The 23,837-nt window shown below is 44.3% G+C and overlaps 1 protein-coding gene across 2 annotated transcripts in view; it reads right to left on the reverse strand.

The window, feature by feature from the left end:
- LOC121574444 (clathrin interactor 1) overlaps positions 1 to 23,837 on the reverse strand; it is a 32,672-nt gene that overhangs the window by 1,368 nt on the left and 7,467 nt on the right. For both annotated transcript variants that reach the window (XM_041887065.2, XM_041887064.2), the window contains exons 2-9: positions 14,136 to 14,240; positions 11,168 to 11,264; positions 10,955 to 11,063; positions 4,436 to 4,606; positions 2,822 to 3,002; positions 2,423 to 2,672; positions 1,912 to 1,993; positions 1,295 to 1,372 (exon numbers count right to left, since the gene is read on the reverse strand). In XM_041887065.2, the coding sequence (XP_041742999.1) occupies positions 1,295 to 1,372; positions 1,912 to 1,993; positions 2,423 to 2,672; positions 2,822 to 3,002; positions 4,436 to 4,606; positions 10,955 to 11,063; positions 11,168 to 11,264; positions 14,136 to 14,240 (1,073 nt within the window). The remainder of the gene's footprint in view (positions 1 to 1,294; positions 1,373 to 1,911; positions 1,994 to 2,422; positions 2,673 to 2,821; positions 3,003 to 4,435; positions 4,607 to 10,954; positions 11,064 to 11,167; positions 11,265 to 14,135; positions 14,241 to 23,837) is intronic.

Here is a 23,837-nt window from a genome sequence, read left to right on the forward strand (position 1 = left end):
ATTTTGGTGATTTTTCTTTGAAAAAAGAAATGAGTTGCTGTGCTTATCTTAAAATATTTTTTCAAAATAAGTAAAGATTTTATTATCCACAGTGTTCCGTTTTTCCAAGTCAACTTGAAGATAAATAAATAAGGCATGGGGCATACATGTGCGATTTCTTCTGAAAGGGCGATGTGCACCCTGTCAGGCAGAGATCGCCCAAGGGGAGTATCAGCACACACATAGCACAGTGCTGATGGGACCTGACACCTGAGAGGGTACTGCAGGGAACACACACACATAGAAATCCAGGGAGGACTCTGATAATGACTGATTAGAACTTCCTAATATTGAGTTGCACCCCCTTTTTCCCTCAGAACATCCTCAATTCGTCAGGCCATGGACTCTACAAGGTGTCGAGTTGGCTGGGTGTCCTTTGGGTGGTGGACCATTCTTGATACACACTGGAAACTGTTGAGCGTGAAAAACCCAGCAGCGTTGCAGTTCTTGACACACTCAAACTGGTGCGCCTGGCACCTACTACCATACCCCGTTCAAAGGCACTTCAATATTTTGTCTTGCCCATTCACAATTTGAAAGGTACACATACCCAATCCATGTCTCAATTGTCTCAATCCTTCTTTCACCTGTCTCCTCCCCTTCATCTACACTGATTAAAGTGGATTTAACAAGTGACATCAATAAGGCATCATAGCTTTCACCTGGATTCACCTATGTCTACATCATGGAAAGAGATGTTTTGTACAGTGTAAATCCAATCTAGATAGCAGATAAACTGCCAAAGACTTGCCCTCTCATCTTCCCTCCATCCATCCCTCTCTCTTTTTATCCATCCATCCATCCATCCATCCATCCATCCATCCATCCATCTAGAGCAGAGCGGAGGGTGGAGGATGAGGGAGATAAGCTGTATCAAATGGGAGCTGACAGGTGTCTGTCCTCATAAGGCTCAGGAGGTAGTGACTCATCAATATTTCACCACCTTCCCTTCCACAGGACAGGACGTGGGCCGCAACCACAAACCCCTCAGCAGGAGATGGCACAGAGAGGAACGGGAGGAGGGCCTTTGGATCCTCAAAATATCTCTGTCATGGGTGCTTCTGTACTAAGGTATTCACCTCTTCTGTTCTCCCCTCACAAGCTGCTCCTAGGTTTATGAAAACCTTTCTGCTGGATTTAACCTGACTACCTGTCATTGGGAAGTGGGAGCGGCCTGCCTAAGATTAATGTCGGAGCTGTGATACAGAAAGAGGATAGCGTTCAGACGATGGCGAGAGAAAGCAGTGAGACGTACCGGCTGATGAAGGGAGACTGGCAGAGGCAGCTGGAGAAGAGAAGTCAGCAAAGCCACCGATGAGGTCTGAACTTCCACCTGGAATGGCGCACACACACACACACACACACACACAGTGAAAGAGAGTGAGAACAGAGTGTGACAGCGGAGGTGATGAGGATGTCTTCCTCTACCTCCCTCCCAGAGTGTATGGCTAAGTGTGTGAGACAGGCCCCAGCTGTTTGGTTGGAGGAGGCAAGGACACGATGAGCAGGGACAGCAGCATCTGTGTGTGTGTGTGTGTGTGTGTGTGTGTGTGTGTGTGCATGCAGCACTCCCTTCCCACCAGAGACTGCCTCAGCCTCAGACAGCTGGCCATGCCATGCTCTGCCACCACACTTCTCTCATCTAGCTAAGCTGCCTGACATCTGGGCCTCTTAGGCCTGCCTGCCTCCGGCCTTCCCCTCCTCGACTACTCACAAACGATTCTGGAGGAGCTGTTCAGGGCAATTCTATACGTCGATGGCTTTGAGCCATCTTACTTTAGAGTGCCATCACTTTGAATACCAAGCTCTTCTCAATATGTCTATACCACTGTGGTTGAGTGACTCATTAGATGAGTGAGTGATCAGTCTTACCTGCTGGTGCCGCCTGACTGGACCCAGAGTCCACCATCAGAAGGTCTGCAAGGCCACTGCTTGAAGTCTGGCTGACCGACGTCTGAAGACAAGAGAAAGAGAATGGTTGTTTAAATGGAGTTGTTTAAATGGAGTTGGAATAAAACGGGGTGCTACACTTCTTAGAGCTGCCACAAGAGGGCAGCATTGGTCTAGAAACAGTCAGGAATAGGCAGCACAGGATCTCCTACTGTTCCCTATTCCTCCTGCCATCCACATCTATCATGTCATTAGACAGTCAGAAGAGATGAAACACGGCCTGCCTTCTGTCCCACTGGAAATTACCACCATCTTGTGCTTCAGTCTCAATAAAAACGCACTGATGAAAATAGACGATGCAGTCAATACAACAGTGTTCTCTACAGGCTTCAAAAGCAGGTGCTGTGTGGAGTCCATCCCTGCTACAGGCCTCCGCTGACGTACAGTAGCGGCCTAGGTCAGCGGTCAGAGTGGTACACAAGGGCAGTGGTACCTTGGCGTTGTCTGCGTCCAGACTGCTCCTGTCCCCTGTGTAGTGTGCGGCGGCCCCCAGGTCCACAGTTTTGGATGGGACGCCGCCCCGTTTGCGTGTGGTGGTGGTGGTCTCTGTTGCCTGGGTGATCTGGACGCTCTTGGTCGTAACAGTCTCCTCCTCGTCTTTGAACTCCATCCCCGACAGATTCCCTGATTCCGACCCTGACAACGGCCGGCCGTTCCGCGATACCCTGTCCTCCTCGTCGTCACTGGGGGAGATAGAAAAGGACCCAAAGAACACATTAAAAAGTGAAGATGATCTTATATTAGGTCTTTCAAGAAGAAATGATCCATTATCAAGCAGATTTGTATTGACTTAAGCGTTTTGGCCAGCGTACTTAAATACACTCGGCAATACCTGATTCTGTCGGGCGAGTCATCCTTCTCCTTCTTGCGGAACTTGTTGATGGTGTCGTCGATGGTGCTGCCGATCTTGTCGCTGATCTCTCCCAGCTTCTCACTGAAGGGGAAGGCTCCCTTGCTCTTGTCCCAGTCCTCATCCCACTTCCCTCTGGGCTCCGAGTCAAACATTTCTCCCGCTGAGGGGCAGAGAGGGGGGAAACAGGGTTTACATGTGCTGAAAAATCAAGTGTGTTTTGGTACCATTAGCATGTCTTGTAGCTTTGCTGAGTGAGCCTCACTTCATATTTACATTTACATTTTAGTCATTTAGCAGACGCTCTTATCCAGAGCGACTTACAGTTAGTGAATACATATATATATATTTTTTATACTGGCTGAACCCATGGGAAACGAACCCACAACCCTGGCGTTGCAAACGCCATGCTCTATCAACTGAGCTACATCCCTGCCGGCCATTCCCTCCCCTACCCTGGACGACGCTGGGCCAATTGTGCGCCGCCCATGAGTCTCCCGGTCGCGGCCGGCTGCGACAGAGCCTGGATTCGAACCAGGATCTCTAGTGGCACAGTTAGCACTGCGATGCAGTGCCTTAGACCACTGCGCCACTCAGGACTTCACTAACATTATGAGAGCCATTGTGGAAATATACTGGATCTATCTGGAATGCCAATTATGATTTGTAACAGATAATTGTTTATTCCACATTGATAATGGGCCCATTGCCAACACAAACATATCACAGCTACAGTGTCTGCTGAAACAGAGCGAGCGTCCTAGATGAACATTCTAGATGAATGTCTCCCATCGCTGTGGTATTTTGATCCTGTGACAAAAATAATCCCCACCCCTACCACATCATTAATTGACAAATGGGAACTCTCGTTTGACTAATGAAGTGGGAAATCACAGCAGCAAATCAAAGATATCAGGAATCAAAGGGAGGAATCAATGAATGGCACATGGAAATAAAGTGCAAACTCTAGTGAGTTGTCTCCAACCCAATCCTAATGAAATGGCAAGGGACCCGCCAACCCCCTTGATTAGATATCGGAATAGCAGATCAGAAAGAGCAAATCAAAAAGGGATTTGTGGAAGATATGTTCCGTTACATGAATGGAGAGGTTTCTCTCGTACAAACATGATCAGAAATCTCACAGATGAAGATGTGAGAGGAGATAAGACGTGATTGGCCCCGGAGTGAAAACAGTTCTAATCAAAAGATCAGTGAGGAGGAGGCGTGAGGGAGGGGGCGTGAGGGGGCGTGAGGGAGGGAGAGGTCTGTGGGGAATAGAGGGGAATGAGGTGTGATATTCTGGAAGCCTTCTGAGTCTGTAGACTGACAGACCGAGGCCTGCAGAGAGAGAGACTCACAGTGACTAGCGGTAAATCAGTCAGTGTGTTTACTTACTTACTTACTTGCACCTTGTATGTCTGCTTACAGGGAAAATGCCCCTGCTGACTGAGGGGAACGTCCCTTACGAACTTTGTGACAGCATAAAATCTCATTTGTGAGAGCATGGAGCTGAGAGACAATACCACATTCTATCTTACACACCTTTATCAGAGCATCACAGATAATGTGCCCTCCCCCCCGTGTGGTGACACTTACGGCTGGTCTTGCCTCCTCCTCCAGTGCAGTCTGAGGACACCCCGATGTACTTGTCCTTGTTCTTCTTGGCCTTCTTCCTCTCCTCCCGGAGCCGGTCGTCATCCTGGACAAACTCCACCATCTCCTTCACCTTCTGACGCACGTTGATGCCCTGATCCTTCCCACTCTCATCTGGCAGCATACAACAGGATAGGAACCTTAGTTTACTAGCATTCACCAAATTAAAGTATGAAAATCGTTTAACTTTTGGCTTCCCACATTCGTGCCAACATTCCAGGTTGTGCTCATTTTATTGGAAAACTGACAATAGAATCAACCCCATCCATAACCCTGAGGGCTTATTCTCCATAGTGACGGGGGGTGATAGTGTAAGCAGTTAAAGGGGAAGTCAACACAGTCAGCAAACAAAGTGACATTTGTTTTGGCTAAGGGAGCAAAAGAGAGGGGGAACAGAACAAGCCAAATAAGCTTGAAAAGTGGATGAGTGTCTGGTAGAGGGGGGGTATCTGCCACAACAGGTCAACTTTACCAGAGTTGTGCATTTCTCAAGATAAACTGAACTTCTAGAGAGAGAACCCACATTTCTAGCTACCTATCCTTAAGGGACAATAACCATGATGAATGTAAATGAGATTTAGGCTGCAATGTACCTAAACGTTATCTGACCTTTTACAAAGGTCTGTGTGCATCTCTAGACAGGCTTGTTTTGCCTGTAGATAGTCCTAGACCCCTAAATGGGCATTACTGGGTAACTGCTCTAACCACATCATGTACTTTGAGTCATTCAGTCACTCACTGAAACTACGAACACTCTGAGGATCAGTCACTTGGCTCTAGGTGAAGTTGTGTAGACTGAAATTAAGTTTAAAGCAAACCGCTGTATGTAGTTCAGCTCTGGAAAGAACGTTCTGAGCAACATTCACAACTTCTAAATGTAACTGGAACAAAAATTGTGCCTCCAAAACAGTACTTCCCTGAGCATATTAAAAGTAGTGATGCAATCTCATATAACCACCAACAATAAGAGGGAGAGTGGCGAAGATGCGCTATAGATATGTCTTTCCCCTAATGTGCACCGACTCCTGCCAATTTGTTCCCACTGATTATTTCATTGTGTCAATAGTTTGTAAATCTTTATTAATTCCCAGCTATATCACAAATATATATTTAGTCTTGATGTTACCGTTTATCCCTGCAATTCACCAAGTAATCTAGAATGTTTGGTTACGGTCATTTCTGGTATTTCATTAAGTAGATTATTACATTCATGCTGTATCGGAGCCTGGTAGACAACACCTGTGCTTTATTGGTTAAGACAGATTTTGCCTGATGACAGGCTTTTTATTTTGGTATGCTGACATTTAAAGTCAGAAGTTTGTATGTATGTATGTATGTATGTATGTATGTACAGTGAGGGAAAAAAGTATTTGATCCCCTGCTGATTTTGTACATTTTCCCACGGACAAAGACATGATCAGTATATAATTTTAATGGTAGGTTTATTTGAACAGTGAGAGACAGAATAACAACAAAAAAATCCAGAAAAACGCATGTCAAAAATGTTATGAATTGATTTGCATTTTAATGAGAGAAATAGTATTTGACCCCTCTGCAAAACATGACTTAGTACTTGGTGGCAAAACCCTTGCTGGCAATCACAGAGGTCAGATGTTTCTTGTAGTTGGCCACCAGGTTTGCACACATCTCAGGGGGGATTTTGTTCCACTCCTCTTTGCAGATCTTCTCCAAGTCATTAAGGTTTCGAGGCTGACGTTTGGCAACTCGAACCTTCAGCTCCCTCCACAGATTTTCTATGGGATTAAGGTCTGGAGACTGGCTAGGCCACTCCAGGACCTTAATGTGCTTCTTCTTGAGCCACTCCTTTATTGCCTTGGCCGTGTGTTTTGGGTCATTGTCATGCTAGAATACCCATCCACAACCCATTTTCAATGCCCTGGCTGAGGGAAGGAGGTTCTCACCCAAGATTTGACGGTACATGGCCCCGTCCATCGTCCCTTTGATGCGATGAAGTTGTCCTGTCCCCTTAGCTGAAAAACACCCCCAAAGCATAATGTTTCCACCTCCATGTTTGACGGTGGGGATGGTGTTCTTGGGGTCATAGGCAGCATTCCTCCTCCTCCAAACACGGCGAGTTGAGTTGATGCCAAAGAGCTCGATTTTGGTCTCATCTGACCACAACACTTTCACCCAGTTCTCCTCTGAATCATTCAGATGTTCATTGGCAAACTTCAGACGGCCCTGTATATGTGCTTTCTTGAGCAGGGGGATCTTGCGGGCGCTGCAGGATTTCAGTTCTTCATGGCGTAGTGTGTTACCAATTGTTTTCCTGGTGACTATGGTCCCAGCTGCCTTGAGATCATTGACAAGATCCTCCCGTGTAGTTCTGGGCTGATTCCTCACCGTTCTCATGATAATTGCAACTCCACGAGGTGAGATCTTGCATGGAGCCCCAGGCCGAGGGAGAATGACAGTTCTTTTTTGTTTCTTCCATTTGCGAATAATCGCACCAACTGTTGTCACCTTCGCACCAAGCTGCTTGCCGATGGTCTTGTAGCCCATTCCAGCCTTGTGTAGGTCTACAATCTTGTCCCTGACATCCTTGGAGAGCTCTTTGGTCTTGGCCATTGTGGAGAGTTTGGAATCTGATTGATTGATTGCTTCTCTGGACAGGTATCTTTTATACAGGTAACAAGCTGAGATTAGGAGCACTCCCTTTAAGAGTGTGCTCCTAATCTCAGCTCGTTACCTGTATAAAAGACACCTGGGAGCCAGAAATCTTTCTGATTGAGAGGGGGTCAAATACTTATTTCCCTCATTAAAATGCTAATCAATTTATAATATTTTTGACATGCGTTTTTCTGGATCTTTTTGTTGTTATTCTGTCTCTCACTGTTCAAATAACCCTACCATTAAAAGTATAGACTGATCATTTCTTTGTCAGTGGGCAAACGTACAAAATCAGCAGGGGATCAAATACTTTTTTCCCCTCACTGTATGTATGTACCACGGGGGACCAGTATTAAATAAAATATATGTATGCACTCACTAACTGTTAGTCGCTCTGGATAAGAGCATCTGCTAAATGACTAAAATGTAAAATGTATGTACGTACATACATACAGTGGATATAAAAAGTCTACACACCCCTGTTAAAATGCCAGGTTTTTGTGATGTAAAAGAATGAGACAAAGATAAATCATGTCAGACCTTTTTCCACCTTTAATGTGACCTATAACATGAACAATTCAATTGAAAAACAAACTGAAATCTTTGAGGGGGAAAAATAAAACCTGGTTGCATAAGTGTGCACACCCTTAAACTAATACTTTGTTGAATCACCTTTTGATTTTATTACAGCACTCAGTCTTTTTGGGTAGGAGTCTATAGGCATGGCACATCTTGACGTGGCAATATTTGCCCACTCTTCTTTCCAAATCTGTCAGATTGCGAGGACATCTCCTGTGCACAGCCCTCTTCAGATCACCCCAGAGATGTTCAATTGGATTCAGGTCTGGGCTCTGGCTGGGCCATTCCAAAATGTTAATCTTCTTCTGGTGAAGCCATGCTTTTGGATGTGTGCTTTGGGTCGTTGTCGTGCTGAAAGGTGAACTTCCTCTTCATCTTCAGCTTTCTAACGGACGCCTGAAGGTTTTGTGCCAAAATTGCCTGGTATTTGGAACTGTTCATAATTCCCTCCACCCAGACTAAGGCCCCGGTTCCAGCTGAAGAAAAACAGCCCCAGAGCATGATGCTGCCACCACCATGCTTCACTGTGGGTATGGTGTTCTTTGGGTGATGTGCAGTGTTGTTTTTGCGCCAAACATACCTTTTGGAATTATGGCCAAAAAGTTCAACCTTGGTTTCATCAGACCATAACATATTTTCCCACGTGCTTTTGGGGGACTTGATATTTGTTTTTGCAATTTTCAGCCGGGCTTGGATGTTTTTCTTTGTAAGAAAAGGCTTCTGTCTTGCCACCCTACCCCATAGCCCATTCATATGAAGAATACGGGAGATTGTTGTCACATGTAGCACACAGCCAGTACTTGCCAGAAATTCCTGCAGTTCCTTTAATGTTGCTGTAGGCCTCTTGGAAGCCTCCCTGACCAGTTTTCTTCTCGTCTTTTCATACATTTTGGAGGGACGTCCAGTTCTTGGTAATCCAGGTTATTGGAAGGTTTTTATGTTTCATTTTTCCCCCTCGAAGATTTCAGTTTGTTTTTCAATTGAATTGTTCACATTATAGGTCACATTAACAGTGGAAAAAGTTCTGACATTATTTATCTTTGTCTCATTCTTTTATGTTACAAAAACCTGGCATTTTAACAGGGGTGTGTAGACTTTTTATATCCACTGTATGTATGTATGTATGTATGTATGTATGTATGTATGTATGTATGTATGTATGTATGTATGTATGTATGTATGTATGTATGCCTCCTGCTGAATCTTTGTCCTTACGACTGCTACAAGGTCCCAATTTGACAGGGACAGCAAGCTATGTTTGGAATGCACATGTTCAGAGTTTCTCACATTCTTGTGATGGCATTAGCCTCCAAAGCATGTGGTGTTCTGCAACTGAAAACACGTGGCGAGCTATTTAGGCTAGGCCAAAAACATGAAACAAAACATGTACAGAACCCATCAAAGGTTTTTACCTCTGTCATAGCAAATCACAGATGCATACAGTTGGTATCTAAAGAGAAACTCAACTTCATGATTTAAATACTGTTCATTTGTGCACATTACATACAGTACCAGTCAAAGGTTTGGTCACACCTACTCATTCCAGGGTTTTCTTTATTTTTACTATTTTCTATATTGTAGAATAATAGTGAAGACATCAAAACTATGAAATAACACATATGGAATCATGTAGTAACCAAACAAGTGTTAAACAAATCTTCAAAGTATCCACCCTTTACCTTGCATACTCTTGGCATTCTCTCAACCAGCTTCATGAGGTAGTCACCTGGAATGCATTTCAATTAACAGATGTGCATTGTTAAAAGTTAAATAGTGGAATTTCTTTCCTTCTTAATGCGTTTGAGCCAATCAGTTGTGTTGTGACAAGGTAGGGTTGGTATACAGAAGATAACCCTATTTGGTAAAATACCAAGTCCATATTACAGCAAGAACAGCTCAAATAAGCAAAGAGAAACAACAGTCCATAATTATTTTAAGACATGAGGGTTAGTCAATCCAGAACATTTCAATAACTTTGAAAGTTTCTTCAAGTGCAGTCGCAAAAACCATCAAGCGCTATGATGAAACTGGCTCTCATGAGGACTGCCACAGGAAAGGAAGACCCAGAGTTACCTCTGCTGCAGAGGATAAGTTCCAGTTACCAGCCTCAGAAATTGCAGCCCAAATAAATGCTTCACAGAGTTTAAGTAACAGACACATCTCAACATCAACTGTTCAGAGGAGACTGCGTGAATCAGGCCTTCATGGTTGAATTGCTGCAAAGAAACCACCACTAAAGGACACCAATAATAATAAGAGACTTGCTTGGGCCAAGAAACACGAGCAATGAACATTATACCGGGGAAATCTGTCAAAATTTGAGATTTTTGGTTCCAACCGCCATGTCTTTGTGAGACGCAGAGTAGGTGAACGGATGATCTATGCATGTGTGGTTCCCACCGTGAAGCATTGAGGAGGAGGTGTGATGGTGCTTTGCTGGTGACACTGTCTGTGATTTATTTGGAATTCAAGGCACACTTAACCAGCATGGCTACCACAGCATTCTGCAGCGATACGTCATCCCATCTGGTTTGCGATTAGTGGGACTATCATTTGTTTTTCATCAGGACAATGACCCAACACACCTCCAGGTTGTGTAAGGGCTATTTGACCAAGAAGGAGAGTGATGGAGTGTTGCATCAGATGATCTGGCCTCCACAATCACCCGACCTCAACCCAATTGAGATGGTTTGGGATGAGTTGGATCACAGAGTGAAGGAAAAGCAGCCAACAAGTGCTCAGCATATGTGGGAACCCCTTCAAGACAGTTGGAAAAGCATTCCAGGTAAAGCTGGTTGAGATAATGCCAAGAGTGTGCAAAGCTGTCATCAAGGCAAACGGTGGCTACTTACACTTTTGTGGTTACTACATGATTCCATATGTGTTATGTCATAGTTTTGATGTCTTCACTATTATTCTACAATGTAGAAAATAGTAAAAATAAAGAAAAACCCTTGAATGAGTAGGTGTGTCCAAACTTTTCACTGGTACTGTATGTGCATATACCAATTTAAAACCAGAACATGATACAACTGACTTCAGTACTCCAACTATGGAGACTTCCTCCTCACTAATGAATTCTCCTGGGTGTTCCATCTGAGAACCAACAGTCTCACCACTGAGGACATCCTGATTGGTTCAGAAGAGAAGTGTGGGACGGTTCTGGAATGAATCAATACCTAGGCTTAGGCTACACACTTTTCTGCGTCGTTCCGTGCTGCTGTGCAGCGCCAGCCCCAAATGATTCCTTACCAACAAAATGGTAGTTTTCCAAGGAGCGAAGGTCGTAGATGTGCTCCCTCGCACTGGTGACGACTCGCTCCGATCCGTTCCTGATGAGGTATGCAAGTAGTAGCAAGGCCTGGAGGAGAGGAGCAACACAGTTAGAAACAACATGGCTTCCTCACCGCAATCTACATGATCGTATGAATGAAACATTAGCAGTGGAACGGAGACTCTCCACACCTTGTAAACTTTTCTCCAGTTCTTCTTGTTGTCTTTCAGCATTCTGGTCCACAGCATGTTCATGACCTCGGGGAACTGCTCGTACATGAACGTAGATCTGAGAGGCAGATCAAGAAATAAGGATGAGATTAGAGAGTGTGGACTGGTAAATGCACAACTAGGGCTGGGCGATATTGCCTAAAAATCATAGTTATTTTTTCAAATAGCGTTTCACGATGTATAACTCGATGTAAATTCATTTTTCTCTAAATAAGCTTTGTTGCACAATTTAAGGTCAATACACCGCATTTCAAAAACAGTCGGGAATAATCTAATGAATTTAGGGCTCGTGAAATTATACCAAGCCTAAATATAAGCCTTCAACAATAAGACCAACTAATAATTTAATTATTTTATCAAAATAGTTTTACCTGCTTTTTTGCAATAATCACCGATCTGGCTTTCAAGTCAGTCTATGAAAATGCCAGTTTTGTTACAAATGTAACCAGAAACATACACATACACTAATAATGACCAACTTCTGGTAGCAGGCATTATAGAAAATGAACACAGGTCTCAAACAATCTCTCAAGCACACGCCCATTGCTAGTGAGTAACCATCTAATCTTTATATTGAAAGTCTAGACCACTTGGATCTATTTGCTTGCTAACGAGATAGAACAGTTGAACTGTTATGAATACACCCTCCTGAATGTATCCAACTGTTTGAACAACATAGCCTGCTCACTTTGTTTAGATGTTGCCTACCTGGATAAAAATATGCTTATTTCTCAGCATTAGAATGAGTTGCATATTTTTATATTCATTGCACATTTATAAAACACAGACTAAACAGCTAGCACATAACAGTCTGTGGCTAAAATTATTCTAGGTGGTAGGTGGTACGTGGTAGCACATTGCTGCGCGCGACAGGATTAATTTCCCACAATCATGTTAATTGATACTCCCGTCTTGGTAGGGTCTGCTCTGTTAAAAAAGTTGGGAGTTGAAACATAAAAAGGGTATTGTTACAAAGGTTAAGTTCTTCTCTATTACAGTAAAATAATGTCTCAATGCGTTTCGGTGCCCATATAACCGATTATATGTCTGACCAAACCTCAAAGGCAAAAGACAAGTTGAAACTGCTTGTTGTCAGAGAGGAAGAAGTGATCTTTTGTCTCTTTGTTGTTGTTGTGTGGCAGGGGGAGGGGCTTGGTGTCTGCCAGTGGTAAGGTGCACAGCGCACACAGCACAGAAGGAGCGAAGGATATGAGACCAAAAAAAATTAAAAATTTATATATATATATATATACACTGCTCAAAAAAATAAAGGGAACACTTAAACAACACAATGTAACTCCAAGTCAATCACACTTCTGTGAAATCAAACTGTCCACTTAGGAAGCAACACTGATTGACAATACATTTCACATGCTGTTGTGCAAATGGAATAGAGGTGGAAATGATAGGCAATTAGCAAGACACCCCCAATAAAGAAGTGGTTCTGCAGGTGGTGACCACAGACCACTTCTCAGTTCCTATGCTTCCTGCCTGATGTTTTGGTCACTTTTGAATGCTGGCGGTGCTTTCACTCTAGTGGTGGCATGAGATGGAGTCTACAACCCACACAAGTGGCTCAGGTAGTGCAGCTCATCCAGGAGTGGCAAGAAGGTTTGCTGTGTCTGTCAGCGTAGTGTCCAGAGCATGGAGGCGCTACCAGGAGACAGGCCAGTACATCAGGAGACGTGGAGGAGGCCGTAGGAGGGCAACAACCCAGCAGCAGGACCGCTACCTCCGCATTTGTGCAAGGAGGAGGAGGAGGAGCACTGCCAGAGCCCTGCAAAATGACCTCCAGCAGGCCACAAATGTGCATGTGTCTGCTCAAACGGTCAGAAACAGACTCCATGAGGGTGGTATGAGGGCCCGACGTCCACAGGTGGGGGTTGTGCTTACAGCCCAACACCGTGCAGGACGTTTGGCATTTGCCAGAGAACACCAAGATTGGCAAATTCGCCACTGGCGCCCTGTGCTCTTCACAGATGAAAGCAGGTTCACACTGAGCACATGTGACAGACGTGACAGAGTCTGGAGACGCCGTGGAGAACGTTCTGCTGCCTGCAACATCCTCCAGCATGACTGGTTTGGCGGTGGGTCAGTCATGGTGTGGGGTGGCATTTCTTTGGGGGCCGCACAGCCCTCCATGTGCTCGCCAGAGGTAGCCTGACTGCCATTAGGTACCGAGATGAGATCCTCAGACCCCTTGTGAGACCATATGCTGGTGCGGTTGGCCCTGGGTTCCTCCTAATGCAAGACAATGCTAGACCTCATGTGGCTGGAGTGTGTCAGCAGTTCCTGCAAGAGGAAGGCATTGATGCTATGGACTGGCCCGCCCGTTCCCCAGACCTGAATCCAATTGAGCACATCTGGGACATCATGTCTCGCTCCATCCACCAACGCCACGTTGCACCACAGACTGTCCAGGAGTTGGCGGATGCTTTAGTCCAGGTCTGGGAGGAGATCCCTCAGGAGACCATCCGCCACCTCATCAGGAGCATGCCCAGGCGTTGTAGGGAGTTAATACAGGCACGTGGAGGCCACACGCACTACTGAGCCTCATTTTGACTTGTTTTAAGGACATTACATCAAAGTTGGATCAGCCTGTAGTGTGGTTTTCCACTTTCATTTTGAGGGTGACTCCAAATCCAGACCTCCATGCGTTGATAAATTTGATTTCCATTGATAATTTTTGTGTGATTTTGTTGTCAGCACATTCAACTATGTAAAGAAAAAAGTATTTAATAAGATTATTTCATTCATTCAGATCTAGGATGTGTTGTTTAAGTGTTCCCTTTATTTTTTTGAGCAGTGTATATATATAAAATTATTATTGCAATACAGGTCTTTGGAACATACATATATCGCCTAGCCAACTACTAGGCTAGTTTTTGTAAATTTGATAGAACAGTGTTGTGCAGTGCTTGTCCCTTACTTGGCGATCTCTCCCATGAGCTGTCCAGAGGGACCCCATGGGTCATCGTTGGTGGCCTCTCGCACCTTGGACTCGATCTCAGAATAGTTCATCACCACGTTAGTGCTGCAAGACACATGAAAACACACACATGAAACATTAGGCTAACATAAGAATCATATCAATAAAACAAAATACACTGAAAGACACTGGTGGATATATCATATACATTGTGGAGCATGATCTTTTTCATATTCTGCATGAAGCATGTCTTCTTTGTCTTATACAGATAATGTACCTGGCATATCAGCACATGGTGTGTTTTGAGTATTAGGGTGGTGGTGTTAGGATAAGTAGGGGTAAGGCTCGTCTTAACAGACTTCTGATTTAGCGTATATGTCCAGCAAAGGCCTAACTCCTCTGTTCAGACTGGGCCTGTTCTGAGAGCAGCTTGGGAGGGCTCCAGATGTCCATAAAGCTCAATGTGGACTCAGTGTGGGCCATACAGAACAATCAGCCATTTCCTGTCAGGCCTCATTTCACTCCCATCACCATCAGCAGACCTGCCAGTCACAGAGCAGAGAAGTCAGAGTGCCAGGAAACAGCTGGGCTCTACAAAACTTTCTTCTCTGAACTGTCAGAAGGAGCGGCAGAGTGGGCCACTCCAGGGTATAAAGACAGCAATTAAACTGACTGATGAGGAAAAAGGGTTCTCAAGATCTATCCTGATTCGAGAAGCAGCTTGACCGGATTATTATGACAACACAAATAGACACCCATAACCACTCAGGGTAATGAAAAATGTACCAGCTGAGAACAGAACTCATTCAAAAGGACGCGAAGAATGCATTTGAGAAAACTGAGGGAAAGAAAGAAAAATAAACATACACTGAGTGTACAAAACATTAGGAACACCTTCCTAATATTGAGTTGTACCCCTTTTTGCCCTCAGAGAAGCCTCAATTCGTCAGGGCATGGACTCTACAAGGTGTCGAAAGCATTCCGCAGGGATTGGACTGGCCCATGTTGACTCCAATGCTTCCCACAGTTCTGTCAAGTAGGCCGGATGTCCTTTGGGTGGTGGACCATTCTTGATACACTGGAAATTGTTGAGCGTGAAAAACCCAGCAGCGTTGCAGTTCTTGATACACTCAAACCGGTGCACCTGGCACCTACTACCATACCCCGTTCAAAGCACTTTAATATTTTGTCTTGCCCATTTACCCTCTGAATGACACACAAACGCAATCTGTGTCTCAATTCTCAAAGCTTAAAAATCCTCCCCTTCATCTACACTGATTGAAGTGGATTTAACAAGTGATATCAATAAGGGATCATAGCTTTCACCTGGAATAAGGGATCATAGCTTTCACCTGGAATTTTCCAAGCTGTTTAAAGGCACAGTCAACTTAGTGTATGTAAACTTCTGACCCACTGGAATTGTGATACAGTGAATTATAAGTGAAATAATCTGTCTGTAAACAATTGTTGGAAAAATTACTTGTGTCATGCACAAAGTAGATGTCCTAACCGACTTGCCAAAACTATAGTTTGTTAACAAGAAATTTGTGGAGTGGTTGAAAAACGAGTTTTAATGACCCCAACCTAAGTGTATGTAAACTTCCGACTTAAATTGTAAATGTACTTGCCGAATAAAGGTGATTTCGATTGTGATCCCTGTAGAGACTGTTCAGCCATTGTAAGAAGGGACCAAATTAGGCTAACCCAGGGGTTCCCAACATTGTTTGGCCCGCGGTCCCATTTTAATATTTATGTTTTGCAATCAACAGCCAATGATTACTTTTTTTTCCATTGGGGCTATGACAGTCTATTATAAATCAGTGTGACAGTCCTTTTGACAGTATTTAAATCTGAAGGAAGCATGGTTTGAAGTGACTGAAATGCATCAGAAAGGTATTGGGAAGTATAGAAGAACATCAGGCAATAATTTTGTATGATTTTCTGCGTAGAAAAGAACATCATCATTGACGATGTTCTTTTTCCCCTAGTCTGATTTAGTGCCTGGTCTTGTCCACTCTGTTCTAAGGAGTCCTGCGCCGCTTGTGGGCATTGTAGAGGGAAACCGATCAAAAAGATAAGAGCCACACTTGTAGAAAGAAAACAGAAACCGCTCTGTTTATTACAACCGCATCTAGCAGCTACCAGAGGTTACTGACGTAACCCCGGTTCTATGAACCAAGCACGATTTTATTTATTTTACTTCAGTTTCTCACGGCCCCATTTTCTAAAATCAGGCAAACCCTAGTTTGGGACACGCTGCGCTAACCATTCCTTGGTCATCCCTGACCAGGCAGATGTGTGAAGAGGACCGAGGAGGATTCAGGACTACATTGGAGAATCTCAATTGCATACTGCTCGCGTCTTCTCGCCTTGCCTCCTCCTCAAAACCCATTGGATCTCTGGCTTTCTCATCCAATGGGTTTTGAGGAGGTGAGGAGAGATCTTCCCATGGCCCAACATACTCTTCATTCCCCTGCAGCTGCCAGCACTTTTACTAATCATTCCTAATGTCATTTAGACAGAAAACAGACACTTCCTTCACTCCCACTCTCAATAAATCCCAAAGACCCACCTGCACAGGGAGGGAGCAGGTTGAGCGGAGAGCCAGGCATGCAGCACTGGAAGCCATTACCACAGATTGGGACATGGATGATGGAAGTGTAAGAGGAACAGAAACTTGGTCAGGTCTGAGAGATTGACGCTTGAACAGCTGTTCTCACAGGGCAGGAAATGCAGCTCCTTCGACTACTTAGTCTATGCATCCATCTACTGGGGACAAACTATGTGTGCACTGTGCAAAACCCTAAGCATAAGCTAAGCCGACATGTTTCTTTCTGCAACTCGCAGCAGAAGGAAATCTGTGATTAAACCAGCTTTTGGAACAGATCCCTGGATTTGGCAGAGGACTTTGGAATGGATCAACTTAGTCTGGTTTAGAATAAACTAATTAAATCCAGAAACGCAGGTTCACAGATTAGTTCAGTTTCACGACACATGCCAAGCTCTTCCACATGTTGCTGACGGCAAAACAAATATGATCCAATTTTATGGCTCTAGAGTCCTATCGATAGGGAGGGAGATTGACTTAATTCCTGACCCTAATATTGGCCTAGCCAAGAGATCGAACAATCCACAAGGCTACATGGAAAAGCATATTTTCAATTCTCCTCCTTATTGAACCTATTCACACTCACAGTTTATTTGCCTACATTTGTTTGCACACAGTAGCCTAACGGTGGTGTAGAGTAGTGGAGGTGACCCTAACGGAGTCCGCATGAGTTTGTGCATATATTATGACAACATTTTGTCAAGTTTTTGTTCATTTTGGACTTTTTTTTATAGGCAAGCCAATGTTCGGAGCCGAAGTCTACGCCCCATCATCGGTGATTGGTCAACAGTAGGGATTCTTCAATAAAGTCTGTTGTCATTCAACAAGAGATGACCCGTTTTCATGCACATTTTTTCATTGAAAAATACTGCACCAGTATTAGTATTAGATTTAAAATTGCGGGACTAAGATCTCGTCTGCAAAAACGTCAAAAGTAATGACAGATTCCTTAAATTATCTTAGATTAATTTGGACTTTTGAGGAAGTGTATACTGGCTACGGTGTCTCAAAATGGACTTTTTTCTCATTTTTCAAGTTAAGGTCTTTCAAGGGAGTATGTGAGCACACTCCTTCGGTTCGGCTAGCTGAGTTCAAACTGAAGCATGCTGACGCCTTAAGTTACCTCTGGTCTGATTAGGCTAGTCAAAAGCTTAGCCAGGGCTTCGCCACAGACTGGTGGTCAGATCTTTAGGAGGTCAAGGTTAAAGTGCTCATTGACAGATTGGAGGACAATGGAATAGAGCTGGGGAAAGAATGACACGAGACGGGAGACTGATGAACGAGCCAATTATATCAAGTCTGCAAGTAAGCATTTCATTGCAGTGTACTCAAATGTACTGTGTATCATGTGTATATGACGAATAAACAAACTTGAAGTCTGAGAAAACGGCCAACGGATCACCCATAGGCTACACAGAGACTCTAGATCAGGGATGTCCAACTTTGATGGGGTGGGGGGCCACAAAAAATCAGAACTCATAATGTCGGTACACAGACCCCCAGTGGCTCGTGGGTCTGTGTACCCACATCCATACCCACACATGCAGTTAGAGCCAGCCCTAGCCTTTTGGGGGCCCTAAGTTAAGTTCTGTTGCCCCCATCCACCCCACCTAGCGAGCAAAACATTTTAGCGGCCCCCCTCGACAGCGGAGAGAGAACATTATAGTTTTAGAGTTCATTTCCTGCAATTCTACACTTTGCCATGAGCATAGAGAAAATGTTGCAGATTTAAAGCAAGTTTGCTAGAATTCTACACATTTTGCCATAGGGTGGAGAGACATTTTTAATATATCTGAGTGAGAGTGACTAACAAAATCAATAGGGGCCCCTGGTCGGTAATTCCACCATGATTGCTAAAAGTTTAGATAGCTGGCTAGACTAACTTACCAATCTAAAAATGTTTTGCTGACATGGGCTAATTGAGTGACTGTCAGTGACTGACATAAAACTGCTGATGCACACCCACATTTTGAAATTTCACCTTGTGTATTCTACTAGTCTAACTCTCAACAGTAAATTGAGACCCTGACTGAGTTCCTTTATTTATAATGTTTGGGGGAAATGGATCCGCAGGCCTACAAAAGGGGGGCCATCCTACTCTAGATCAACAAATGGCCACAGCTCAAACCGGTTTGTTCCAAACAGAACATTGGGTAGAACTGGACATTCAATGAAAGTGAATACACTTCTTTAGGTGTATGAAGCATGTGTGTTTCATGATGGATGGACTAACAAACACACAGAGAGAATGTATACAGTCAGTGTCCGTGCAGCAGTATGAGTGACAGAGAGCGAGAGCTTCTCTACAGCAAAGCTGCTCCAAGATTATGAGGGAAATCTCAGTCCACTGAATAATGAATGATAGCGGTTTATAAAATCAGATGGGCTGAACGGCAAACGGACTGGTGGTGTGCTTACATTTCAAACAGCCTAGAAAACACACACACACACACACACAGACAGAAGGGCCCGCTGTGTGAAAAATACTCAGCTGAGATGAGACAAAAGGAGGTGAGCAGTGGCTCTGAATGAAAGGGAGAAGCAAACAGAGACAGAGCCCAGGCTTCCCTTCCAACCCTCTGCATCCTGGGCCTCTTTGTTCAGTAGGCCCGCCGCTGCCGTGTCTGTTCTACTCAGGATGGGCCTGCTTATTTACACATGCAGTGGAGAACACAGCAAGCGGGCCACCGCTGAAAAGCCAAAGCACTGCACATGAAACAACCTCTAGTTTCACCTCACCTCTCCTCTCTCCCTCCTCCTACACTAGAAGAAAAACACTACCTGCTGCTTCTGAGGAACAGTGGTTCTAGAGGTCAGTTTTCAAATGGAGATAGTGGTGATAGTGATGAAGGGGACACAGGGGACAATAGCAGCGAGGGAGGGAGGGAGGAGGGAGATTGAGAGCGCTCAGCTCACCGATGCTCATTTGAAGCAAGGGGCCATGGGCGAACAAGGACATTTGCCAGGGAGAAGAGTCCCTGGGGGATGCAGCCTGCATCTCGGTTGATTTGGAGATCTCTACCAGTGGTGCTACTCGCACTGCAGTGTGCTGGGAGGATATAGAATACTGTACTGCTGGGAGTCATGCCTAGGAAGAGAATGTACTGATCAAATGTGTTTGCAGGTTGGGTTTGCAGGTTGGCTGATTGACTGAAGTTCTGTTCATTACTGTAATCTAAAAGCATAATTAGCATTTCCCAGAAGTGTGGCTCAGTCAAGACATGGTTCAGCCTCGACAGTGAGGCCAGCTAAGGGCAAGCTGAAGAACGTCTGCTACCATATTGTCTCAAAGCGCATTGGAAGAAAACGTGGACAGATCATTTCTTCATGTTTGTCTTCGCAAGAGTTTGAGAAGAGAGTCCTCAGATCTTATCCGAGCGAGAGCTGTCAAAACGTCCCTTCTCTCATGTCTTCAGGGGCAGGTTTCCTCTACTCCCTTCAACAGATCACATCTTTCCACATAATAGTGCAATGTTGATGAAATGATATTGCTCTTGCTGCATTAGTTGATGGGACTTTTCCTTCCATTAACTAGCGGAGAACGTCAAAAGAATGAAACACGGCCAGCACATAAAGAAGCCTTCATAGGGGCTATTGTTAGTGAATACAATGTAATGATATCATCAATATCATGGTTTGTCATACTGAACACAGGACTCATGCCTACACAAAGACAGTTGGAGTGGGCCTTGAAGCAAAGTCATTATTCAAAGAATAAATGACTTCTCTCTTGTGCAATAACAGATGGAAACATACCTTTGTATTATAACCTACAAGGCAAAACCCCAAACAAGAAATACTAGAGGATCACTCTCAAAGATCCTCCCATCAATGCCTCATCTTGAGTCTCAGACAGATAGTATTGATCAGCCACAGAGTACTCAGAATGACCTATAGCCTACCATTCATGCAGAACTTGCGTGCTCCTCCTAAATCCAAGGAAGTATAGGGCCTAATGACCCAATGACTAGCCTAAATGCATATTCTGCAAGACATCTGTGAAAAATGTCAGTCCTTACCAGAAATACCATTCAACTAGCCAACCCACTGAAGCGACTTGCCCCCTGTGCTGGGAGCCCAGAGGAAGGCCCTCAAAATCGTCAAAGACTCCAGCCACCCTAGTCATAGACTGTTCTCTCTGCTACCGCACGGCAAGCGGTACCGGAGCGCCAAGTCTAGGTCCAAAAGGCTTCTCAACAGCTTCTACCCCCAAGCCATAAGACTCCTGAACAGCTAATCATTGCTACCCCACCCCCCTCTTTTACGCTGCTTCTACTCTGTCTATTATTTATGCATAGTCACTTTAACTCTACCCACATGTACATATTACCTCAATTACCTCGACTAGCCGATGCCCCCGCACATTGACTCTGCACCGGTACCCCCCTGTATATAGCCTCCCTACTGTTATTTTATTTTACTGCTGCTCTTTATTTTTTATTTGTTTTACTTAACTTAAAAAAATTATTATAATAATAATTGCATTGTTGGTAAGTAAGCATTTCACTGTAATGTCTACACCTGTTGTATTCGGCGCATGTGGCAAATAACATTTGATTTGAAATGCCAATGTGTGGAGGTGCATAGTCTGTTCTCAAACAGCTTAGCTTAGCATCTGCAGGGAGCTCTCTGGGACCAGGGTAGCAGGAGAAAGCCTCCTGTTTCAAGCCCTATTCAGCTGAAATCAGATGATGGTAGCATCCATTACTGTAACCTGACTGCAGGCTCTGTCCATAAAACAGGCACTCGGCTGGAACCATTGTCTGCTATAGAACAAATAGCAAGCAACAAAAAAATCCTGGGTGGAGAAAGTTGTGTTCTGTGCATGGTTGTGTTCTGTATTTACAAATCAGTAATCGCACAATGTATACTGAACAAAAATATTAACTCAACATGCAACAATTTCTACAATTTTACTGAGTTACAGTTCATATAAGGAAATCAGTCAATTCCTGCAGTCCTGCAGTCAGCACGGCAATTGCACGCTCCCTCAAAACTTGAGACATCTGTGGCATTGTGTTCTGTGACAAAACTTCACATTTTAGAGTGGCCTTTTATTGTCCCCAGCACAAGGTGCACCTGTGTAATGATCATGCTGTTTTATCAGCTTCTTCATATGCCATACCTGTCAGGTGGATGGATTATCTTGACAAAGGATAAAATGCTCACTAACAGAGATGTAAACAAATTTGTGTACAACATTTGAGAGAAGTAAGCTTTTTGTGCGTAGGGAAAATTTCGGGGATCTTTTATTTCAGCTCATGAAACATGTGACCAGCACTTTACATGTTGCGTTTATATTTTTGTTCAGTGTAGTTCATAGCAACTTAACGAACCGTCAAAATCGACTTTCCAAGTATATGAACCATTGTCAATGTCACAGTGCTATTTCATTGTGTAATCCCGACATTATCCAGCAGACGGCAGTAGTGAGCCACTATGTGAGATTAGTGTGCCACGTCCAACACGGTTTGTTCGCAATAAACAATGAGCAATGATAACCCGTGCCTGTTCACTTATTCATAGATTATCTACATCAGGGGTGTCAAACATCCGGCCCGCGGGCCGGATCAGGCCCGCAAACGGGTTTAATCCGGCCCGCAAACGGGTTTAATCCGGCCCGCGAGATGATTTAGAAAAAAATATAAAAAATTGTAAAGTATAAAAATGCGCTGCAAATTTTCAATAAAATAACCTGCTGTTCCAATTGCGTCCACTGGATGGCGCAATAGCAATTGTGTTAAGCAAGCAAACTGTTTATACCGGGGCAGAGCAAGTAGGTCAAGCACGTGCAGCCAATGAGCTACTTTGTTTTGCCCGCAATATTTATTACGGCTTCTACTTTTAACATTATGTGCTTTGGCACCCTCATTGCTCCAATATGTCTCTGTCAAAAAAGAGAAAAGTGGACGCAGAGTGCAGAGTGTTCCAAGAAAAATGGTCATCCTATTTATTCACGGAATTGAATGGGAAAGCTGTATGTTTGGTGTGTTCAGAGCATGTTGCAGTGCTGAAAGAATATAACCTTTGTCGCCACTATGCGAGTCTTCATGCCGACAAATATGACAACTTTCAAGGACAGCGGAGATGAGAGAAGGTGAATGAACTGTTGGCGGGTCTGAAGAAACAGCAGTCTGTGTTTACTCACAGCCGAGACATCAGTGACGCTGCAGTGAAAGCTAGCTACCTCATTGCTAATGAAATCGCAGTGGCTTCAAAACCATTTAGTGAGGGTGAATTTGTAAAAACATGCATGATGAAGGCAGCGGAGATTGTGTGCCCTGAAAGCGGCAGGCTTTTGCAAATATCAGCCTGACAAGAAACACAGTTGCAGACAGGATTTCCGATCTTTCAGTGGATTTGGACAGCCAGTTGAAGCAAAAAGTAGTCATTTATTGCGTTTTCGGTTGCAATTGATGAAAGCACGGACATTACAGATGTTGCACAACTGGCCATTTTCATCCGCGGAGTTGATGACACATTGACCGTCACCGAGGAGTTCGTGGAGTTGGTGCCGGTGACAGATACAACGACAGCAGCTGATATTTTTACCGCACTCGTCGGGCGCGCTGGACAGGGTCGGAGTGGACTGGTCCCGCGCTGTCAGCCTGGCTACAGATGGTGCGCCCTCAATGATCGGGAAAAAAGCAGGCGTTGTGACAAAGTTCAGAGAGAAAGTGCAATCTGCAAATGGAGGACGTGATTTTTTGACTTTTCACTGTATTTTGCACCAGGAGGCTTTGTGTTGCAAGTCATTAAAGATGGATAATGTCATGAAGGTGGTCATCCAAACTGTTAATTTCATCCGATCCAGAAGCCTGAATCACCGTCAGTTTGACAGCCTTCTCAGAGAGAAAGACCACATCTATGGCCTGCCATACCACACTGAGGTAAGATGGTTAAGCCGAGGTGCTGTGCTGAGGCGTTTCTTTGATTTACGAGAAGAAATTGAACAGTTCATGGAAGAAAAGGGCAAACCAGTGTTAGAATTTCATTCCGCAGAATGGATGCAGGACCTTGCATTTATGGTGGATGTTACAGAGCACCTGAATAACTTGAACAAACAGCTGCAAGGGCGCAGCAAAGTTGTCACG

Source organism: Coregonus clupeaformis, chromosome 9, assembly GCF_020615455.1.
Source record: "Coregonus clupeaformis isolate EN_2021a chromosome 9, ASM2061545v1, whole genome shotgun sequence".
Taxonomy (NCBI): domain Eukaryota; kingdom Metazoa; phylum Chordata; class Actinopteri; order Salmoniformes; family Salmonidae; genus Coregonus; species Coregonus clupeaformis.